This window comes from Sorex fumeus, unplaced genomic scaffold, assembly GCF_029834395.1.
Source record: "Sorex fumeus unplaced genomic scaffold, SorFum_2.1 ptg000131l, whole genome shotgun sequence".
Classification (NCBI taxonomy): Eukaryota; Metazoa; Chordata; class Mammalia; order Eulipotyphla; family Soricidae; genus Sorex; species Sorex fumeus.
Window position 1 is genome coordinate 15,161,938 of NW_026606188.1, and position 17,092 is coordinate 15,179,029.

At 37.0% G+C, this 17,092-nt stretch overlaps 1 protein-coding gene across 1 annotated transcript in view; it reads right to left on the reverse strand.

Moving 5' to 3' along the window:
• Positions 1-8,576: 8,576 nt before the first annotated feature.
• Positions 8,577-17,092, reverse strand: part of TMEM232 (transmembrane protein 232) — a 251,608-nt gene continuing 243,092 nt past the window's right edge. The window contains exon 13 of the mRNA XM_056138992.1: positions 8,577-8,828. Within this exon, the coding sequence (XP_055994967.1) occupies positions 8,577-8,828 (252 nt within the window). The remainder of the gene's footprint in view (positions 8,829-17,092) is intronic.

The window sequence follows — 17,092 nt, forward strand, 5'->3', positions numbered from 1 at the left end:
GGTGGGAAATGGGCACTGGTGGAGGGATGGGTATTTGATCATTGTATAATCGAAACCCAAGGACAAAATATGTAAGTCTACAACTGTACCTCATGGTGTCTCACTAATAAAAATTTAAAAAAAAATCAGATGGGCTGGGCACATAATGCGATTTGGAGATGACCTCTGGACTAGAGCCATTACTGACTGGATTCCATGGAACATCAAAAGATCGCATGGCCGCCCACCTATGAGATGGTCAGACTTCTTTGTCAACACCCTTAATGAATGGTTTGAATCTCTTCATGCTCCTGGAGCCAGCAGATGTCATTGAGTTACAGTAGCACATGACAAGAACAAATGGAGACGTTACTGGCGCCCACTTGAGCAAATCAATGAGTAACAGGATGTCAAGTGATCAAGTGATATGCAATCAAATTGAACAACTTGGAAAAAAGGGTCAAATTTTAAGCATCATGGACAAACACACCCCAAGACTGATTAGGAATAAATAATATCTGGAACATAATCACAAGCACTGACAATAAAAACAGTAATTGAAATTTAAGGAGAAATACACCATAAGGTTTAAATAATGAATATTGCTAATTATTCAAAGAAGGAAAGCTTCATATACTTCTCAATATCTTCCAAAAATGAAGAGGGAATTTAGTTTTCTAATGCACGTGAAATGACTGTGTGGGAAGCCACTTCTAGCCCTGCTCAGGAGCTAGTTCTAGCTGTGTTCAAGGGTCCCTTCTGTGGTGCTCAGTGAAGTCATATGCAGTACTGGGGACTGAACTGAGACAGTTGCATGCATGCAAGCATTTTAATCCCTGTACTAATACAATTACCCTCATTCCCAAACTAGACAGGGACAACACAGTACCAAAATATATTAAAAATTAAAATTGTAGACTGGGGCCAAAGTACAGCAGGCAGGGTGATTGACTTGAATGCAGAAATAATACCCTACATTCCCTATATCCCATATCCCTCTGAGCACCACAGGGAAAGCAAAGCCAGAAGTAATGTGATTCCACTAGGATGTGACCCTTACACCAAAATAATAAATATAATAAAATAAAACTATGAACTCCCTAATAACCACAACCACAAAAATAATTGAAAACTTTCTTGCATTTTGAATCCAACAATATGTTAAAATAATAATCATTATGACAAGACAGGCTTTACTCAAGGATGAAAATATGGTTCAACTTACAGAAATCAATTTAACATGCCACATCAACAAAAGAAAAAGTAAAATTTACAGACATATCAACAGATGCTAAAAATATATTTGGCAAGTTTTAGAACCAATTATAGCACTCAAAATTTGAGACTAGAGAAAGATGTACTTAATATAATAAAGTCCATATATAACTGCGAGTTTATAAGTAAAGTAAAGGCCCTCCCATTGATCATCAATTTGCTCGAGCGGGCCCAGTAACATCTCCATTGGAGACTTTGTTGTTACTGTGTTTGGCATATTGAATACGTCACGGGGAGCTTGCCAGGCTCTGCCATGCGGGCGAGATACACTCGGTAGCTTGCCAGGCTCTCCCAGAGGGGCGGAGGAATCGAACTCGGGTCGGTCATATTGGCTGCGTGCAAGGCAAATGCCCTACCGCTGTGCTATCACTCCAGCGAGTTTATAGTCAACATCATACTCAACAGTCAAAATCTATAGAAATCTAGTATCCAGATATGAAAAGTATGGACATTTTCACCACCACTACTTTCCAACACAATTTTGAAACTCTTAGAGAAATTTCACATGAAATAATAAATGAAAGATATTCAAATTAAAAAAGAAGTAAACTATCAATATTTGTAAATGACATAATAATATTGAGATAAAAACTAAAGTATATAAAATTACAAGAAATAATGGTTACAATAATGTGATAGGACACAAAATAATTTTTGTTCTGAAATATTTGACACCCATCTTATTAATCTTTAAAAGAGAATTACATTTTCAAAATTAAAGGGCCATTTAGAGAACTTTCACTAGAAAATTGTATACTACAGTGATGTTTCTGACTTAAAAAATGTACTGGAAATATATTTCATTTTGTTTATTCGTGGCTATTCAAAGCAGCAAGAATTTTTAAAGGAACAATTAGATATGTAAATAGAGTGCTTAGCTGGAATGATTGAAGAAAAAAATGAGCTTGAATATCATTATAGCCTAATTATCCTTGAATTCTATATTGCTATAAAAATGCACGTTGCTCAAACATAACCAAATCATGAATAGAATTTGCAAAACTATATAAATATATGAATTTATGTTTCAGAAGATGATAATTTTAAATGATGTTTGCTCTAAGTTTCAAAACATACGGTGCATGAAAGAAAGAATACCTAGTAGAATTAGTATTGGGAGTCTTACAAATGCTTCAAGTCATAGGTGGCCTGCCTGAAAATGGAGACAAGCAGTGTGGGCTGAGTTTATTGCTGTTCTACCTTGGCATTGGCAGGGCTTGTTTCCATAAGTATCTTTGATAGCATTAAGCTCACAAGGACATTTATTTTTAAAAAATCATTGATTGATCACCTATGAAAGAAGTAGAGTTCTTGCGCTCATGCTCCCACTTAAGAAAATTGAAATGCAAGACAGAGAATAGAGGCTTTGTGAAACTGAGAGTGATTTTTTTTTTCTGGTTCACCGCTCATTGAAAGTGAGAAAAGTGGAAAAAAGTGTGAAGTGTTGATAAAAATTCAAAAGCAATGCAGAATCAATCACCAGATTCAATAACTGTGAAGTTTGGAAATCAAATTCAGCATTGATCAGTCATTTTCAACCAGGAGCAGTAGTACTGGAATACTCAGCACTGGCAAGGATCAGGGAGAGAGGCAGCAGCCGGTACTAGTAGGCATAAATCGGGGTACTAATAAGCAACCTAAAATGCACACGTGGACACACACACACACACACACACACACACACGCACTAATTATCTGTCCCTTCTCAATGTTAAAAGTGCAACAGTTGTGAAATCTTGATCTTAAGAATCAATTAGTGAAAGCTGAAAACCATTCTATAGGTATACCATGTCTCAAAAATTTTGTTATGCATTAAATTTTTCCCAAATGTCAGAGAAAAGTTACTTTGAAGGGTTCAGAGAGGTTATAGCATTTCTCTTGAACGCAGCTTTCCCTGTTCATTTCAAAGTGCTCCAGTTGAATTTGTGGTAAGTACTTGCTGGGATAATTAAGAGTTAGTCATAAAGATAAATTGTAGTAAAAGTTTTGTCTTTAAGCTATTTATATTCTCTTTAAAAAGCGATGCTTTTTCCCAAGCATTCAGGGCAATGGGGTTCTGGAACTAGCTAAAGGAAAAAACAAAAGTGAATTGAAAAGTGCAGGTATTAACTCTGATTGTGTGACCTAATAATTTTCCTAGCATTGAGCTATACATTTTTGTTTTTTTTTTATTTTTTGGTAATTCAGTTTTTTTCAGCTCTATATTTATTCTTCCTACTGCTGTGTTATTCTGAAACAGAAGAGCTGGAGGAACAGTTTCAGGATCAAATAAAGAAGGAACTCATTTTTTCCTTTTCTTCCTCACTGTGCACTATAGTTTCAGCAACAACTTCTTCAGTTCCAGCACACTCTCCACCCTTTTCTTAAGGCTCTTCTGAGCTGCTTTACAGTGCCCTTTATCTTGGCATTAGCAGAGCTTGTTTCCATAAGTATCTTTAGAGTTGTGTGCCAGTCAACACTACATGTGAACAGTATTTCCCTGTCCGAGGGCTCCTAAGTTATAACAACCCATCCCCTATTCCCTATATTACAACTTCTTTCCAGAAGTTAGGGTTTCCATGTTTTCTGTATGTCTTTTAGTGTTTCTGTTTTCTAACCTGTAAAAGTGTTTACATTAATTTCTCTCTTAAAATAATTAGCTTGGTTTTGTTTTTCCAATTCACTTATGACTGAGACCAACCACACCATATAAATTGAGCCAGATATAGTCCAATTTGTAGCTGAGTGACTTGTCTAAAATTCTGAAAACTACCAGGAGGCATAGCTAAAATAAGATGTCAGGCTTATGTCTTCACTTTAACAATGCTGATCATAGGAGAAAAGCCAGGAGATATGACAGTTACCCAACTTTAAAATAATAATATAAGAATATGTATAGAATTATTAAATATAAACATATGAATGCTAAATAATCAGTTCTCTTTTGGGGAAATACAACCATGTATACTCCCCCTTCAAAAACACATAAGAAACAAATTAGTGGGGGAAAATGAAGAATTCACAGGGGTAAATATAATAGTCCATTGGAATACTAAAGCTATGTGCAAGTCAGAAAACAAATGGATGAGTAGAACAGTCTAAACAAACAGAAAAAATTAAATTAAATAAATCTAATTCTAAAATGGGGAAGCTTCGATTTAAGGTAGACTTCTCCTAGCCTCAAAAAATCAGAAACGTCTTCTATTAAATATATTACTGGAAGTAGTTGCCATAGCAGTTAGGCAATCAGAAGATATAAAGAACATTTAGAAAGGAAAGAAAGAATTCAAGCTAGCACAGTTTGTGGATGACATAATACTATGCTTAGAAAATTCTAAAGACTACCAAAAAAAAACTTCTAGAAGCAATAAGTTTGTATTGTAAAGTAGCAGGTACAAAATCAATACTTAAAAGACCATGGCTTTCCTATACACAAATAATAAAAGAGAAACAAAGACATTAAAGAAACAATCCTGGTCACAATTGTGCCTCAGAAAAACCAAGTATCTTGAAATCAACTAAACTAAAGAGGTGAAGGAAAAAATAGAGGTGAAGGAACTGTACCAAGAAAACTAAAAAATGCTACTTTAATAAATAAAAGAGGAAACAAGGAAATGGCGACACATCCCCTGATCATGGATTGGGAGAATTAACATTGTATAAATGGCAATACTCCCCCCAAAAAATACATTATACAAATTTAATGTGGTTCCTATAAGAATATCCATGACATTTTTTCAAATAAATAGAAAAAGCACTCCTGAAATGCATATGGTACAACAACTCCCTGCAGATAACTGAAGGGGAAAAAAGCTGGGCAGCATCAATTCCGCAAATTCAAACTGTACTTCAAAGCTCTAGTAGTTAAAACAGCATGGTAGTAGAATAAACACAGACCCACAGATAAATAGAATAGAGTTAAATACCCTGACCCGCAAAAACATGTTCGCGTAGTCTTTGATAAAGGAGCAATAAATGTGAAATGAAACAAGGAAAACTTCTTCAACACGTGGTGCTGTGAAAACTGGGCAGTTACATGCAAAAATTGAACTCAGACATCTGTCTTATGCCAGGCACAAAGGTCAGATAAAAATTGATTAAAGACCAAATATCTGACCTGAATCTATAAAGTATATAAGGAAATCATAGGCAGACCCCTCTATGACACTGAAGCTAAAGGAATCTTCAATTATAAAACACTACTGACCAAGAAATGGGACTATATTCCACTAAGAAGCTTCTGTGCCTCAAAAAAAAAATAGTGACCAAAATATAGAGACAGCTCACATAATAGGAAAAAAAATTTACCCAATACCCATCAGATAAGGATTAACACCCAAGATATAAAAAACACTGTTAGAACTTTAAAAAGAAAAAAAAAAGCAACAACATCCAAACCCATCAAAAAATGGGAGATTAAGAAAAACTTCCTCAAAAAAGAAACACAAATATACAAAAGACAAATGAAAAACTATTTTACTTCACTAATCATCAGTGAGATACAATTTAAAATAACAGTGAGATATCTTAGACCACAGGGACTTACACACATCAAAAAGACAAGAAGAACTAGTGCTGGTGCAGATGTGGGGAGAAAGGGACTCTCATTCATTTCATTGTTGGTGGGAATGCCGACTGTTCCAACCTTTTTTTTGGAAACTTGTTCATTCTAGAAAAAATAAACCTGTAAACTGAACACCCATAAGACCCAGCAATACCACTTCTTGGAATATACACTGGGAGCACAAATTCATACCGCAGAAATACCATCTATACTACTATGCCCAATGCAGAACTATTTACAATAGTCAGAATCTGGAAACAATCCAAGTGCCCAAGAACAGAAGACCAGTTAAAGAAAATCATGGTACATCTACACAATGAAATACTATGTAGCTGTTAAGAAAAATGAAATTATGAAATTTTCTTAAAAATTGATGAGCATAGAGAATATTATATTGAGTAAAATGAGTCAGAAGGAGAGGGACAGACATAGAATTATTGCACTCATTCGGGGGATTTAAAAAAGAATTTTATGAGACTAATGCATAAGAGTAGTAGAAACAAGGATCAAGAGAGTTGGTTCATAGTTAGAAATCTGTCTAAAGTTCTGTGGGAGAAGGCAGTTGGGATAGAGAAGGGACCACTATGACAATAAAAGTTGGAAATGATCACTCTGGATAAGAACTGTGTGCTGAAAGTTGGTAAAGGAACAAACATAATAACTTCTCAGTACCCGTATTGCAAACCATAGTGTATAAAAGGAGAGATATGTAGATAAATAAAGTACATACCACAAAGGCAGACTGATGAGGATGGTTGTGGCAGGAGAGGAAACTGGGACACTGGTGAGAGGAAATGTAAAGCTGGTGAAAGGGTGGGTTTTGGGACATTGTATAACTGAAACACAACCACAAATATCTTTGTAAATATATACCAAAGTGATTCAATAAAATGCAATTAAATCAGAAATGTTTAGAAGTGGTAGCTATTAATTTTCTATAAAGGTGATTCTGTAGCAACGGAATTTGTCAAAATGCTTTGAAGTAGCATGAGTTCTCCACATCTTAGATCTCCACATCTCCCTTTCTCACATCTCACAGCATAGCGTATCTTTTTTCACAAACCACTCAAAGATTATAATTTGAAAGAACAACCATAATAGCATAAGACTGAAAACATTGTGGGCACAAAAATGAAAAGTTTGCATGGAAGGTGGTACACAATTGAAATCTCATGGCTGAAAGTAACTTATAAGGGAGAGCAAATACTCATGGAGTTAGAGTTCTGAGAAGATTCTTTTGTCATGTGAATAAAAGTTAAGATTGATGAAGTTTCTGGGAAAAGTCTAGTGGGTGATGTGATTTCTGAGAATTTATGTTTTCTCTCTATGAAGAGGCAGAGATGAGTGGAAAGGTTTTGGAGAAGCAACCCTAAGTTTAAGTTCTATCTATCCTATTTGAGTCAGAATAAGAATGCCATTTTTCTTTTCCACCTTTCTTCTACATGTTACCATCACCTTAAAGAATGAATCTTTAAATTCACATTAGAGAGGATTATGTCACAAATTTTATTCAGTTATCTGTTTTATAGTTTTAAGTGGTTGCCAACACTTTGAACTTAATCATTGTTGTAAAAGTAATTTCACTCAGGACCAAAAGATAGTACAATGCATAGGACATTTGCCTTGCACACATGGTTGCCTCAGGTTCTATCTACTGCACCATATATGGTCCCCCAAATACTGTCAGGAATGATCCCTAAGCACAGATTCAGAAATAAGCCCTGAACATTTCCAGGTGTGACATAGAAATGTAAAAAAAATTTAAAGTAATTTTATTTGAGTGCTTCTTTGAAGACTGGCTGGTACTTGAACAATGGATGTATGTTGTAGAGTGCACCTGGATGGAAGGCATGTTGTTTTAGAAGGAGGAGGTAGTCTGTTCATTAATTTATGTTACTTTTCAATTCCTTTTTTTAAACAATGACAATGTATTCAATTAATGGAGAAATATATTTAAAAGGAGTAATATGTGACAGAAACAGTTAGTATTCATTAAAATCTGACATTCCTTATCAAGTACTTGTATCTTGAGTATCACCATGTCCCAAGTGTGAAATTGAGGTATATAATAACCTATATTATTTTCAGGAAAGGTGGTACCCCATACTATATTACTATTCTCATATATTAAGACATGAGATAAAATAACATGCCATTTTTAAATGATTCATTTAAAAATGATTTTTAATATGATTTAAAATGGTTAAATGCATTTCTAACAAGTGCCAGTTCACTGCAGGAATATCCAAATACATTATCATAGGTTCATCTTATAAAATAGAAGCACTGTATTACAGAAGTCTCCTCTGAAGAATCTGTTAAGGAACCAAGTAACTAAGATAACTAGACTGTTCTTATTCATTTACATACATTAATGATCAGATTCAAACTTCTTATGTATGATTTGATTTGGTATAAATTGAATATAAAAAACAAATATAAATAATTACCTTAATTCTTATATTTGTATTATAATTATTTTTTAAGAATCAGTAGATATTCATTCCATTTTTAAGAAACAATTCCTGTATGTGGATCATTAATAATTGCAACTAATTTCAACCTAACAGTTGCATAAATATCATTGACTGTGTATGCTATGTAATTACAAGAGTGGGGAAAATTCTGATCATATTTTTGTAAAAGTTTTGTAAAATTACTTAACTAAAATATGATTTACAGTTAATTTAAAACTAAAATATGACAAGTATGCAGCTTGAACCAGGCTAGCAATTCCTTTTGAGAACTGGCTTCATGGTTTTTTAAGAAAAAGAATTATCTAATACATAGTTCTCTTAGTTTCTTTTAGGTCATGAATTTCTGGAAGATCTGAGGGTATTATTTTCTTTTCTAATGAAATCATGTAAATCCTAGGAGGAAGTTCATAGGGTTTGGTGTTCTTGTGTAGTTTCTCTTCTCTTTTCTTCATAATTTCCTTGAAGTGTTTTTGTTCCTTAAGTTCCTTATCTCTTTGTTCCTTGGCCTCGCGTATTGTGTCTTCTATCTCTCGAAGTTTTAGCTCTTTGTGCCACTGTTACAAGAGAGAAAGTGTCATTGCACATGACAATACTCAGTTTTGCTCTTAAAAATGCAGGTATCTTATTTGATTTTTTTCTCACATATATCCTTCAGCGATATATAACTTAGAATACTGTAAAATATATAAAGTATTGGTAAGTAAGCATATGCATCCCTTAAAACACAAAATTTCCTCAACAAATTTCATTGGCAATAAAGCATTCCAATAGAAACACCAAAGTTTAGACTGTAACAATGGCAGGGCTATTAAAAGGGTATTCATCTTACAAGAGTCTGATCTAAGTTCAATCTTTGTTATCCCATATGGTATCACATTCCTCAGCACTGCCAGGAGTGATACCTAAGCATTGCTGGATGTGATTTAAAACTTAAACAAAAAGAATAACCAAATTAAAGTAAAAGGCAGGACTATTGATAGTGCTATATATGATCCTGAATACAAAATTAATGAGAAATGAAATATTGCTTTTGCAAAAAATGCTTCTAAGGGATTTATTCCAAGTATGAATGTTAAGTTATGCCAATTATAATCTATCTGGAGGCAGAACACTAAGAATAAATAGTTGCAAATAATGAAAACAAATTAAACATCACTAAGAATCCTAGTCCACTTTAAATATCTTTTATAAGTAAAAGATAAGTAAGTAAGACCCATGGCCTAGAATGGAACGAACAGGGTGAGAGACTGTCAGAGTTCATCATGTCGACCAAGACCATCCATGGTAACTCACAGTTCCAGAAGGCAGAATCTAAACGATGGACATGGGAGTCTCCCGGTGGACGATTCCACAACGAAATAGACCACATCATATTCAATCGACGGTTTTGCCTGACTGATGTCGCTGTTGTCCCAAAATTTCGAACGGGATCGGACCACCGTCTCCTTTGTGCAAAATTCTACTTCACAGAGCGGGGAGAAAGGGCTGCAAAGTTCAAAAAGAGAACTCCCAGAATGACCACCAACTGGGAACTCTTTGGTACTATTGCGGCAACATGGGAAGATGCCATTGTTGACAACATTGACGAGGAATACGATCGACTGGTTCAGCACCTCCATGCATGTGCGAGGAACGCCAAGAGAGAGATAGCCACAAAAAGTCGCCTATCTTCGAAAACTCTTGAGCTAATTCGCCAGCGTGGTTTGGCGCATGCCTCAGGTAACCGCAAGCTAACGTCCGAGCTTGCAAAGCAGTGCAGAGATGCGATCAAGGAAGACCTCAAAGAGAGAAGAGCAGAAGTACTGGTAGATGCGGCAGAAGCCGGGAAAAGTATTCGTAAGGCCCGCCTGTCCTTCGCCAACTATAAGAGCAAGATGACTGCCCTCCGACGTCCTGATGGATCCATCACATCCTCCAGAACGGCAATGGAGAAGATTATCCATGACTTCTACTCAAATCTCTTCGATAGCCATGTCCACTTGCCAACATACCAAATTCCACAGGATGGGTATGTTGTTCCCAACGTTCTCCCCTCCGAAATCCGACACGCCATTTCGTCGGTAAAGAAACAAACAGCACCCGGCCCAGACAAGGTCAGACCTGAGCACCTGAAGAACCTGCCGTCAGTACTCATCAATACACTGGCTCGGCTCTTCACTCGCTACCTGTCTGAATGCAAGGTTCCGTCCCAATGGAAAACCAGCAGGACCGTACTACTGTTCAAGAAGGGAGACATCCATGACATTGGCAACTATCGCCCGATCTGCCTATTGTCTGTCATCTACAAGTTGTTCACTCGAGTCATCCTGAATAGGATTGGCAGAACACTAGATGAAGGACAACCATGCGAGCAAGCAGGGTTCCGCAAAGGATTCAGCACCATCGACCATATCCACACGATAACCAAGCTCATTGAGGTTTCTCGGGAGTTCAAGATGCCGCTCTGCTTAACGTTCATTGATTTAAAGAAGGCCTTTGATTCTGTTGAGACGGAAGCGGTCATTGAAGTCCTAGCCAATCAGGGCATTCAAGCCCAATACATCAGGATCCTCCGTGAGCTGTATTGCGGATTCACTACCAGGATCTCACCATTCTACAAAGAAGTGATCGTTGATGTCAAGAGAGGGGTGCGGCAGGGTGATACCATTTCACCGAAACTCTTCAGTGCCACCCTCGAGAACATCATGCGACGACTGGAATGGGAAGGAATGGGAGTGAAGATAGATGGTCGGCAATTACACCACCTCCGCTTTGCTGATGATATTGTTTTAATAATACCAAACATCAGCCAAGCGGCACAAATGCTGGCCGACTTTGACCGTGAGTGTGGAAAGGTAGGACTACAGCTGAATCTTACGAAGACAATGTTTATGAGAAACAGCCTTGTTCCTGACGCCCCATTCGCTCTCAATGGAACGACCATCTCCGAATGCAACAGCTATGTGTACCTAGGTCGAGAGGTCAACATGACAAATGACCTGGCACCCGAGCTGCGCAGGAGGAAGAGAGCGGCTTGGAATGCCTTCAAGAACGTCGAAGATATAGCTAAGAGGACGAAGAACCTCCGGCTCCGGGCACATCTCTTTGATTTCACTGTTCTTCCTGCATTAACATATGCCTCAGAGACCTGGGCCCTACGCAAACAAGATGAGAACGCCATTCAGGTCTCCCAAAGAAGAATAGAAAGAGCTATGCTTGGAATATCACGTTTCACTCAATTGAGAGAAAGAATCCGGAGTTCTGACATCCGTCGACGATCAAGGATCAGGGACGCTGTCTCATTTGCCAAGGTGTCGAAAATCAGATGGGCTGGTCACGTAATGAGATTTAAAGACGACCGTTGGACTAGAGCTGTTACTGATTGGATTCCACGGGATGTCAAGAGACCGCGTGGCCGCCCACCTACCAGATGGTCAGACTTCTTCCTGAAGATCATGAACGATCGGTTTGAGGCCCTTCATGTTCCCGGAGCGAACAGATGCCATTGGGCTACACTAGCACGCGACAGGGACAAATGGAGACGTTACTGGCGCCTGCTCGAGCAAATCGACGACTAACGGGAAGCTAAGTGATTAAGTGATTAAGTGAAGTAAAATCCTCAAGAGAGGAGGTAATTTCTCTCTAAGATGAGTGAAGAGTCAAGGACTTAATAACCCGTGGCATGAAAGATTACAAAGATTAGAACATATTCCGGAGAGATAGCATGGGGGTAAAAGTGCTTCACTTGCACCTGGCTGATGCCTAAATCAGTGAACACCTTATAAGGTCCTGCCAGATGTTAAGTATTGGGCACATTGGTTAGGGAGGATTAACATTATCAAAATGGCAATACTGCTCAAAGCACTATACAAATTTAATGGAGTCCCTATCAGGATACCCATGATATTTTTCAAAGAAATAGACAAAACACTCCTGGAATTCATACAGAACAATAAACCCTCACGAGTAGCTAAATCAATCCTTGGGAAAAAGAAGATGGGTGGCATCACCCTCCCAAACTTCAAACTTTACTACAAACCAGTAGTAATTAAAACAGCATGGTACTGGGCTAGAAACCGATCTGCAGACCAATGGAACAGACTTGAATATTCTGTCACAGACCCCAAAATGTACGATCATTAAATTGTTGACAAAGGAGCAAGAAATGTTAAGTAAAACAAGGAAAGTCTCTTCAACAAGTGGTGCTGGGAAAACTGGATAGCCACCTGAAAAAATATTAACTCTGACCTCTTTCTAATGCCAGGCATAAAAGTCAGATTAAAGTGGATTAAAGACCTCAATATCAGACACAAATTTATAAAGTACATAGAGGAAAATGTAGGCAGAACTCTCCAAGACATTAATGCTAAAAGCACCTTAGGATGAAACAGCACTGACCATGCAAGTGGAAGCAAACATAAACAAATTGGACTATATCAAACTAAGAAACTTCTACACTTCAAAAGGTAAAAAGGTAAAGGCCCTCCCATTGTTCATCGATTTGCTTGAGCGGGCCCATTAACGTCTCCATTGAAGATTTTGTTGTTACTGTGTTTGGCATATCGAATACATCACGGGTGGCTTGCCAGGCTCTGCCATGTGGGCGAGATACTCTCAGTAGAAACAGTGACCAAAATACAGAAAGAGCCTACAAAATGGGAAAGAATATCTACCCAATACCCATCTGAAAAGGGATTAATATTCAGGATATACAAGACACTAGTAGAATTGTACGGGAAAAAAAAAAACCCTCCAACTCCATAAAAGATGTGGAGAAGAAATGAACAGATGTTTCCTCAAAAAAGAAATACAAAGGCTAAAAGGCACATGAAAAAATGTTCCACATTGCTAGTCATCAGGAATATGCAAATCAAAATAAGAACAATGAGATATCATCTCACACCATGAAGACTGGCACACATTCAAAAGAACAAAAGCAATCAGTGTTTGGTATGGATGTGGAGGAAAAGTGATGCTCTTTCACTGTTGTTGGGAATGTCCACTTGTCCAGCCTTTCTGGAAAACAATATGGACAGTCATTCAAAAACAAGAAATTGAGCTTCCCTATGATCCAGCAATACCACTTCTGGGAATATATCCCAAGGATGCAAAAAAAGCACAGTAGAAATGACATCTGTACCTATATGTTCATTGCAGCACTGTTCACAATAGCCAAAATCTGGAAACAACCCAAGTGTCCTAGAACAGATGACTGGTTAAAGAAACTTTGGTAAATCTACATAATGGAGTACTATGCAGCTGTTAGGAGAGATGAAATCATGAACTTTGTTTATACATGGATAGACATGGAGAGTATCATTTTAAATGAAATGAGTCAGAAAAAAAGAGGGACAATACAGAAGGACTGCACTAATTTATGGAGTAGAAAACAACATAACATGAGACTGACTCCAAAGGATATTAGATACACGGGACAGGAATATTGCTCCATAGCTGGAAGCCTGTCTCATAAGCAAAGGGTAGAAGACAGCTGGAACAGAGAAGGGATCACTAAGAAAGTGATGGCTTGAGGAACCGATCGGGATGGGAGATGTCTGCTGAAAGTAGATAAAGGTCCAAACATGATAACCTCTCAGGGTCTGTATTGCAAACCATTATGCCCAAAAGTAGAGAGAGATTATGGGGAATCATGTCTGCCATGGAGGCAGAAGAAGGGTGTGAAAGGGGGGGTATACTAGGGATATTGGTGGTGGAAAATGTGCACTGGTGGAGGGATGGGTGTTTGATCATTGTGTGATTGTAACCCAAACATGAAAGCTTGTAAATATCTCATGGGGATTCAATAAAATTAAAAAAATTATTCCCTATATATCACATAGCATTGTTAGCTATAGTCATTGTGTTGCACATTACTTAATATTCTAGTGCTTATCTATTTATTTGGGGTCATATCTAGCAGTATTGAGCAAAGGCAGGTGTCCCCTTCCCCTAAAAAAAAGGAGAGAAAAGTGGGATATTTCTAAGGACACTTTCCACGTTGTTCTTTTATTTTTATTTTCTTTTTATTAGACACCACACCTGATGGTATCCTACATCTGATTGGTGATTCAAAGGCCTGCCTGCTTTTGGTAAACCATGAGGTGCAGAGAATTCAACTCAGGATCTTGGTTATACATAGCACTTGTGTTTTCTCCTGAACCCTGCACTTGACTTCATGTCCTCTTTAACCCATTTGTATACACAGCTGGTTAGATAGTGCAGCAACCTGTCAATTAACTACTACATTACTATGGGTCAGTGCAGAGAATTATAATCCCATTTGTCATATAAGATCTATCAATATTAATAAGAAATATACTTCAGTTTCACAACCTATCACTTAGCCTCAAAATATTTTAATTGCCAGCATATTTAGGATAAATATTAAACAAAATGTATAATAAAATCATATATACTTTTAAAACTACCAGTTAAAATTTCAGGACATAAGAAATTAAAAAGTTGTTATAATAATGTTTCTGTGCACAGGTGTTGCTCATATATTTTATTTTCAAAACAACATTTTTGCATGAAATAGCCAGAAAATTCAAGTAAATATCTAGAAAATTCAGGCATATCCTGACATTCAATAAGTTCAATGTTATCCATCTTTGACACATTTTTAATATAATGAACTAAATAACAATATTGCTTGACAAAGCTAAGAATTTTATATTAGGTATAAGGTTTGGTTAGTTTTATCATAGCAGTATTTCCATAAAAAGCCAACTATTATACCTTTACAAGAGAATTCAATATACTTCATGAACTTGCTTTCTACATTGTGCAAAATTAACAGAGAATTAAATTTTAAGGACTCTCAGTATACTAGAATTATCAGTGTTCTTTCATATCAAATGAAAAATCAATGATGGGTAAATCCTTTCATGACTGTCCAGGATGCAGCTCTTCCTATTTTACTCTGTTATTATGTTGCATATATGCATGGGATTCACCTTGGCATTCATACCCTTCTCTTCTGTAAGTTCCCAAAAATAAAAGTAAGACTTTCCTCAGATTTTGTCTTCATGACCTTTGCCAAACTCATTTCATAGAAAACGTTGTCTTTAATGGTCATAGCTACAATATAGTGTGTAGGGTGCTGGCTTGCACATAACAGACCTGGGTTTGACCCCCAGAATTCCATATGGTCCTGTGTCCTACTGAAAGTGATCTTCGAGTCAAGGGTAAGTCCTCAGCACAGCTTGGTGTGATCCAGAAAAATTATAAACCAAAATATTGTCTTTTTTTATGTGCCATTATCATCATCTATATGGTACATTGAGGATGAAGCAATGTTGGGAATTGGTGAGAAACAGAAAACACCATTTACTATTTCATTCAACCTGTTCACTAAGAGGTTCAATTTTCGTTCTGGGATTTATCAGCAGTATAAAAGTTTTCTTAATATCTTCAGTAAATTGGATTTCTCCTCTGTTCTTGGGCATTATAATCACCCAATAAAATTTAATTGAGAGAACAATAAAACCTATGGCTGTTTCTGGTTTCTTGTCAATACTACAGATTTTACACTCTAAACCCCAACTCAGATAGAAGAGTAAAAACCAAGAAATTGGGCAATAATGAAAAACTGACCAAAAAAAGTGAATCTGGAGCACAGGATCTTGCTGTATGCATATAATCCATTGTTCTCTAACTTTTCAAACTAGAATGTCACTGTCACTGTCACTGTCACTGTCACTGTCCTCCACGTTCATTGATTTGCTCGAGCTGACCCAGTAACGTCTCCATTGTGAGACTTGTTCTTACCATGTTTGGCATATTGAATATGTCACTGGGAGCTTGCCAGGCTTTGCCATGCAGGTGAGATACTCTCAGTAGCTTGCCAAGCTCTCCGAGAGGGGCAGAGGAATTGAACCTGGGTCAGTCAGGTTGGCCACGTGCAAGGCAACTTTAAATCAACTTTTTTTTTTGGCAAATGTTTTACATGACTATTGTGAGGATTGGGTGAACTAGTGTAAGAGCATAGAGTTAAATATAATTGCAAACACCATATAGTTATAGCTATCCGATAGAAATGATATATGCAACTATACTTGTACAAATGTCATATTCAGAAAAACTTGCATGAGTTTCCCAAATCAGTACTACAATGTATATTATGACTTAGGCTAGTTACATATAAAGTAATTTGGAGTGTTCATAGTTTTATAAAGAATTCACTTAAACTTCTATAGGTTTATAATTATCAAATTTACGATGTTGCTTACATAGGTAATGTTGTAATGCTTATCTTATAACTTGAAAAAAGTAAACAATGACATTTTCAAGAAGATATTACTAATGTTTTATCATAAAAGATAATATTCTTTCATCTGAACTAGCTGTAGGTAGATATTATTAATATCAATTTATTAGAAATATTTTAATCATTCAAGAACATAAAAGCCACAAAAATTGAGCAAAGAAAATGTATAGTTATTAGGGCCTGAGTGATAGCACAGCGGGTAGGGCGTTTGCCTTGCGCACGGTCAACCCGGGTTCGATTTCCAGCATCCCACATGGTCCCCTAAGCATAGCCAGGAGTAATTCCTGAGAGCAGAGCCAGGAGTATCCCCTATGCTTTGCCAGGTGTAACCCAAAAAGAAGAAAAAAGAAAGAAAATGTTTAGTTATTAAAACTATATCATATAAACATTAATGTGTGTTTATATGTATTAGAAATATTCTCTCTTGTAACTTTTAGGGCTGGAGCGATAGCACAGCGGGTGAGCAGGGTTCAATTCCTATGCCCCTCTCGAAGAGCCTGGCAAGCTACCGAGAGTATCTCGCCCGCACAGCAAAGCCTGACAAGATACCTGTGACGCATTCAATATGCC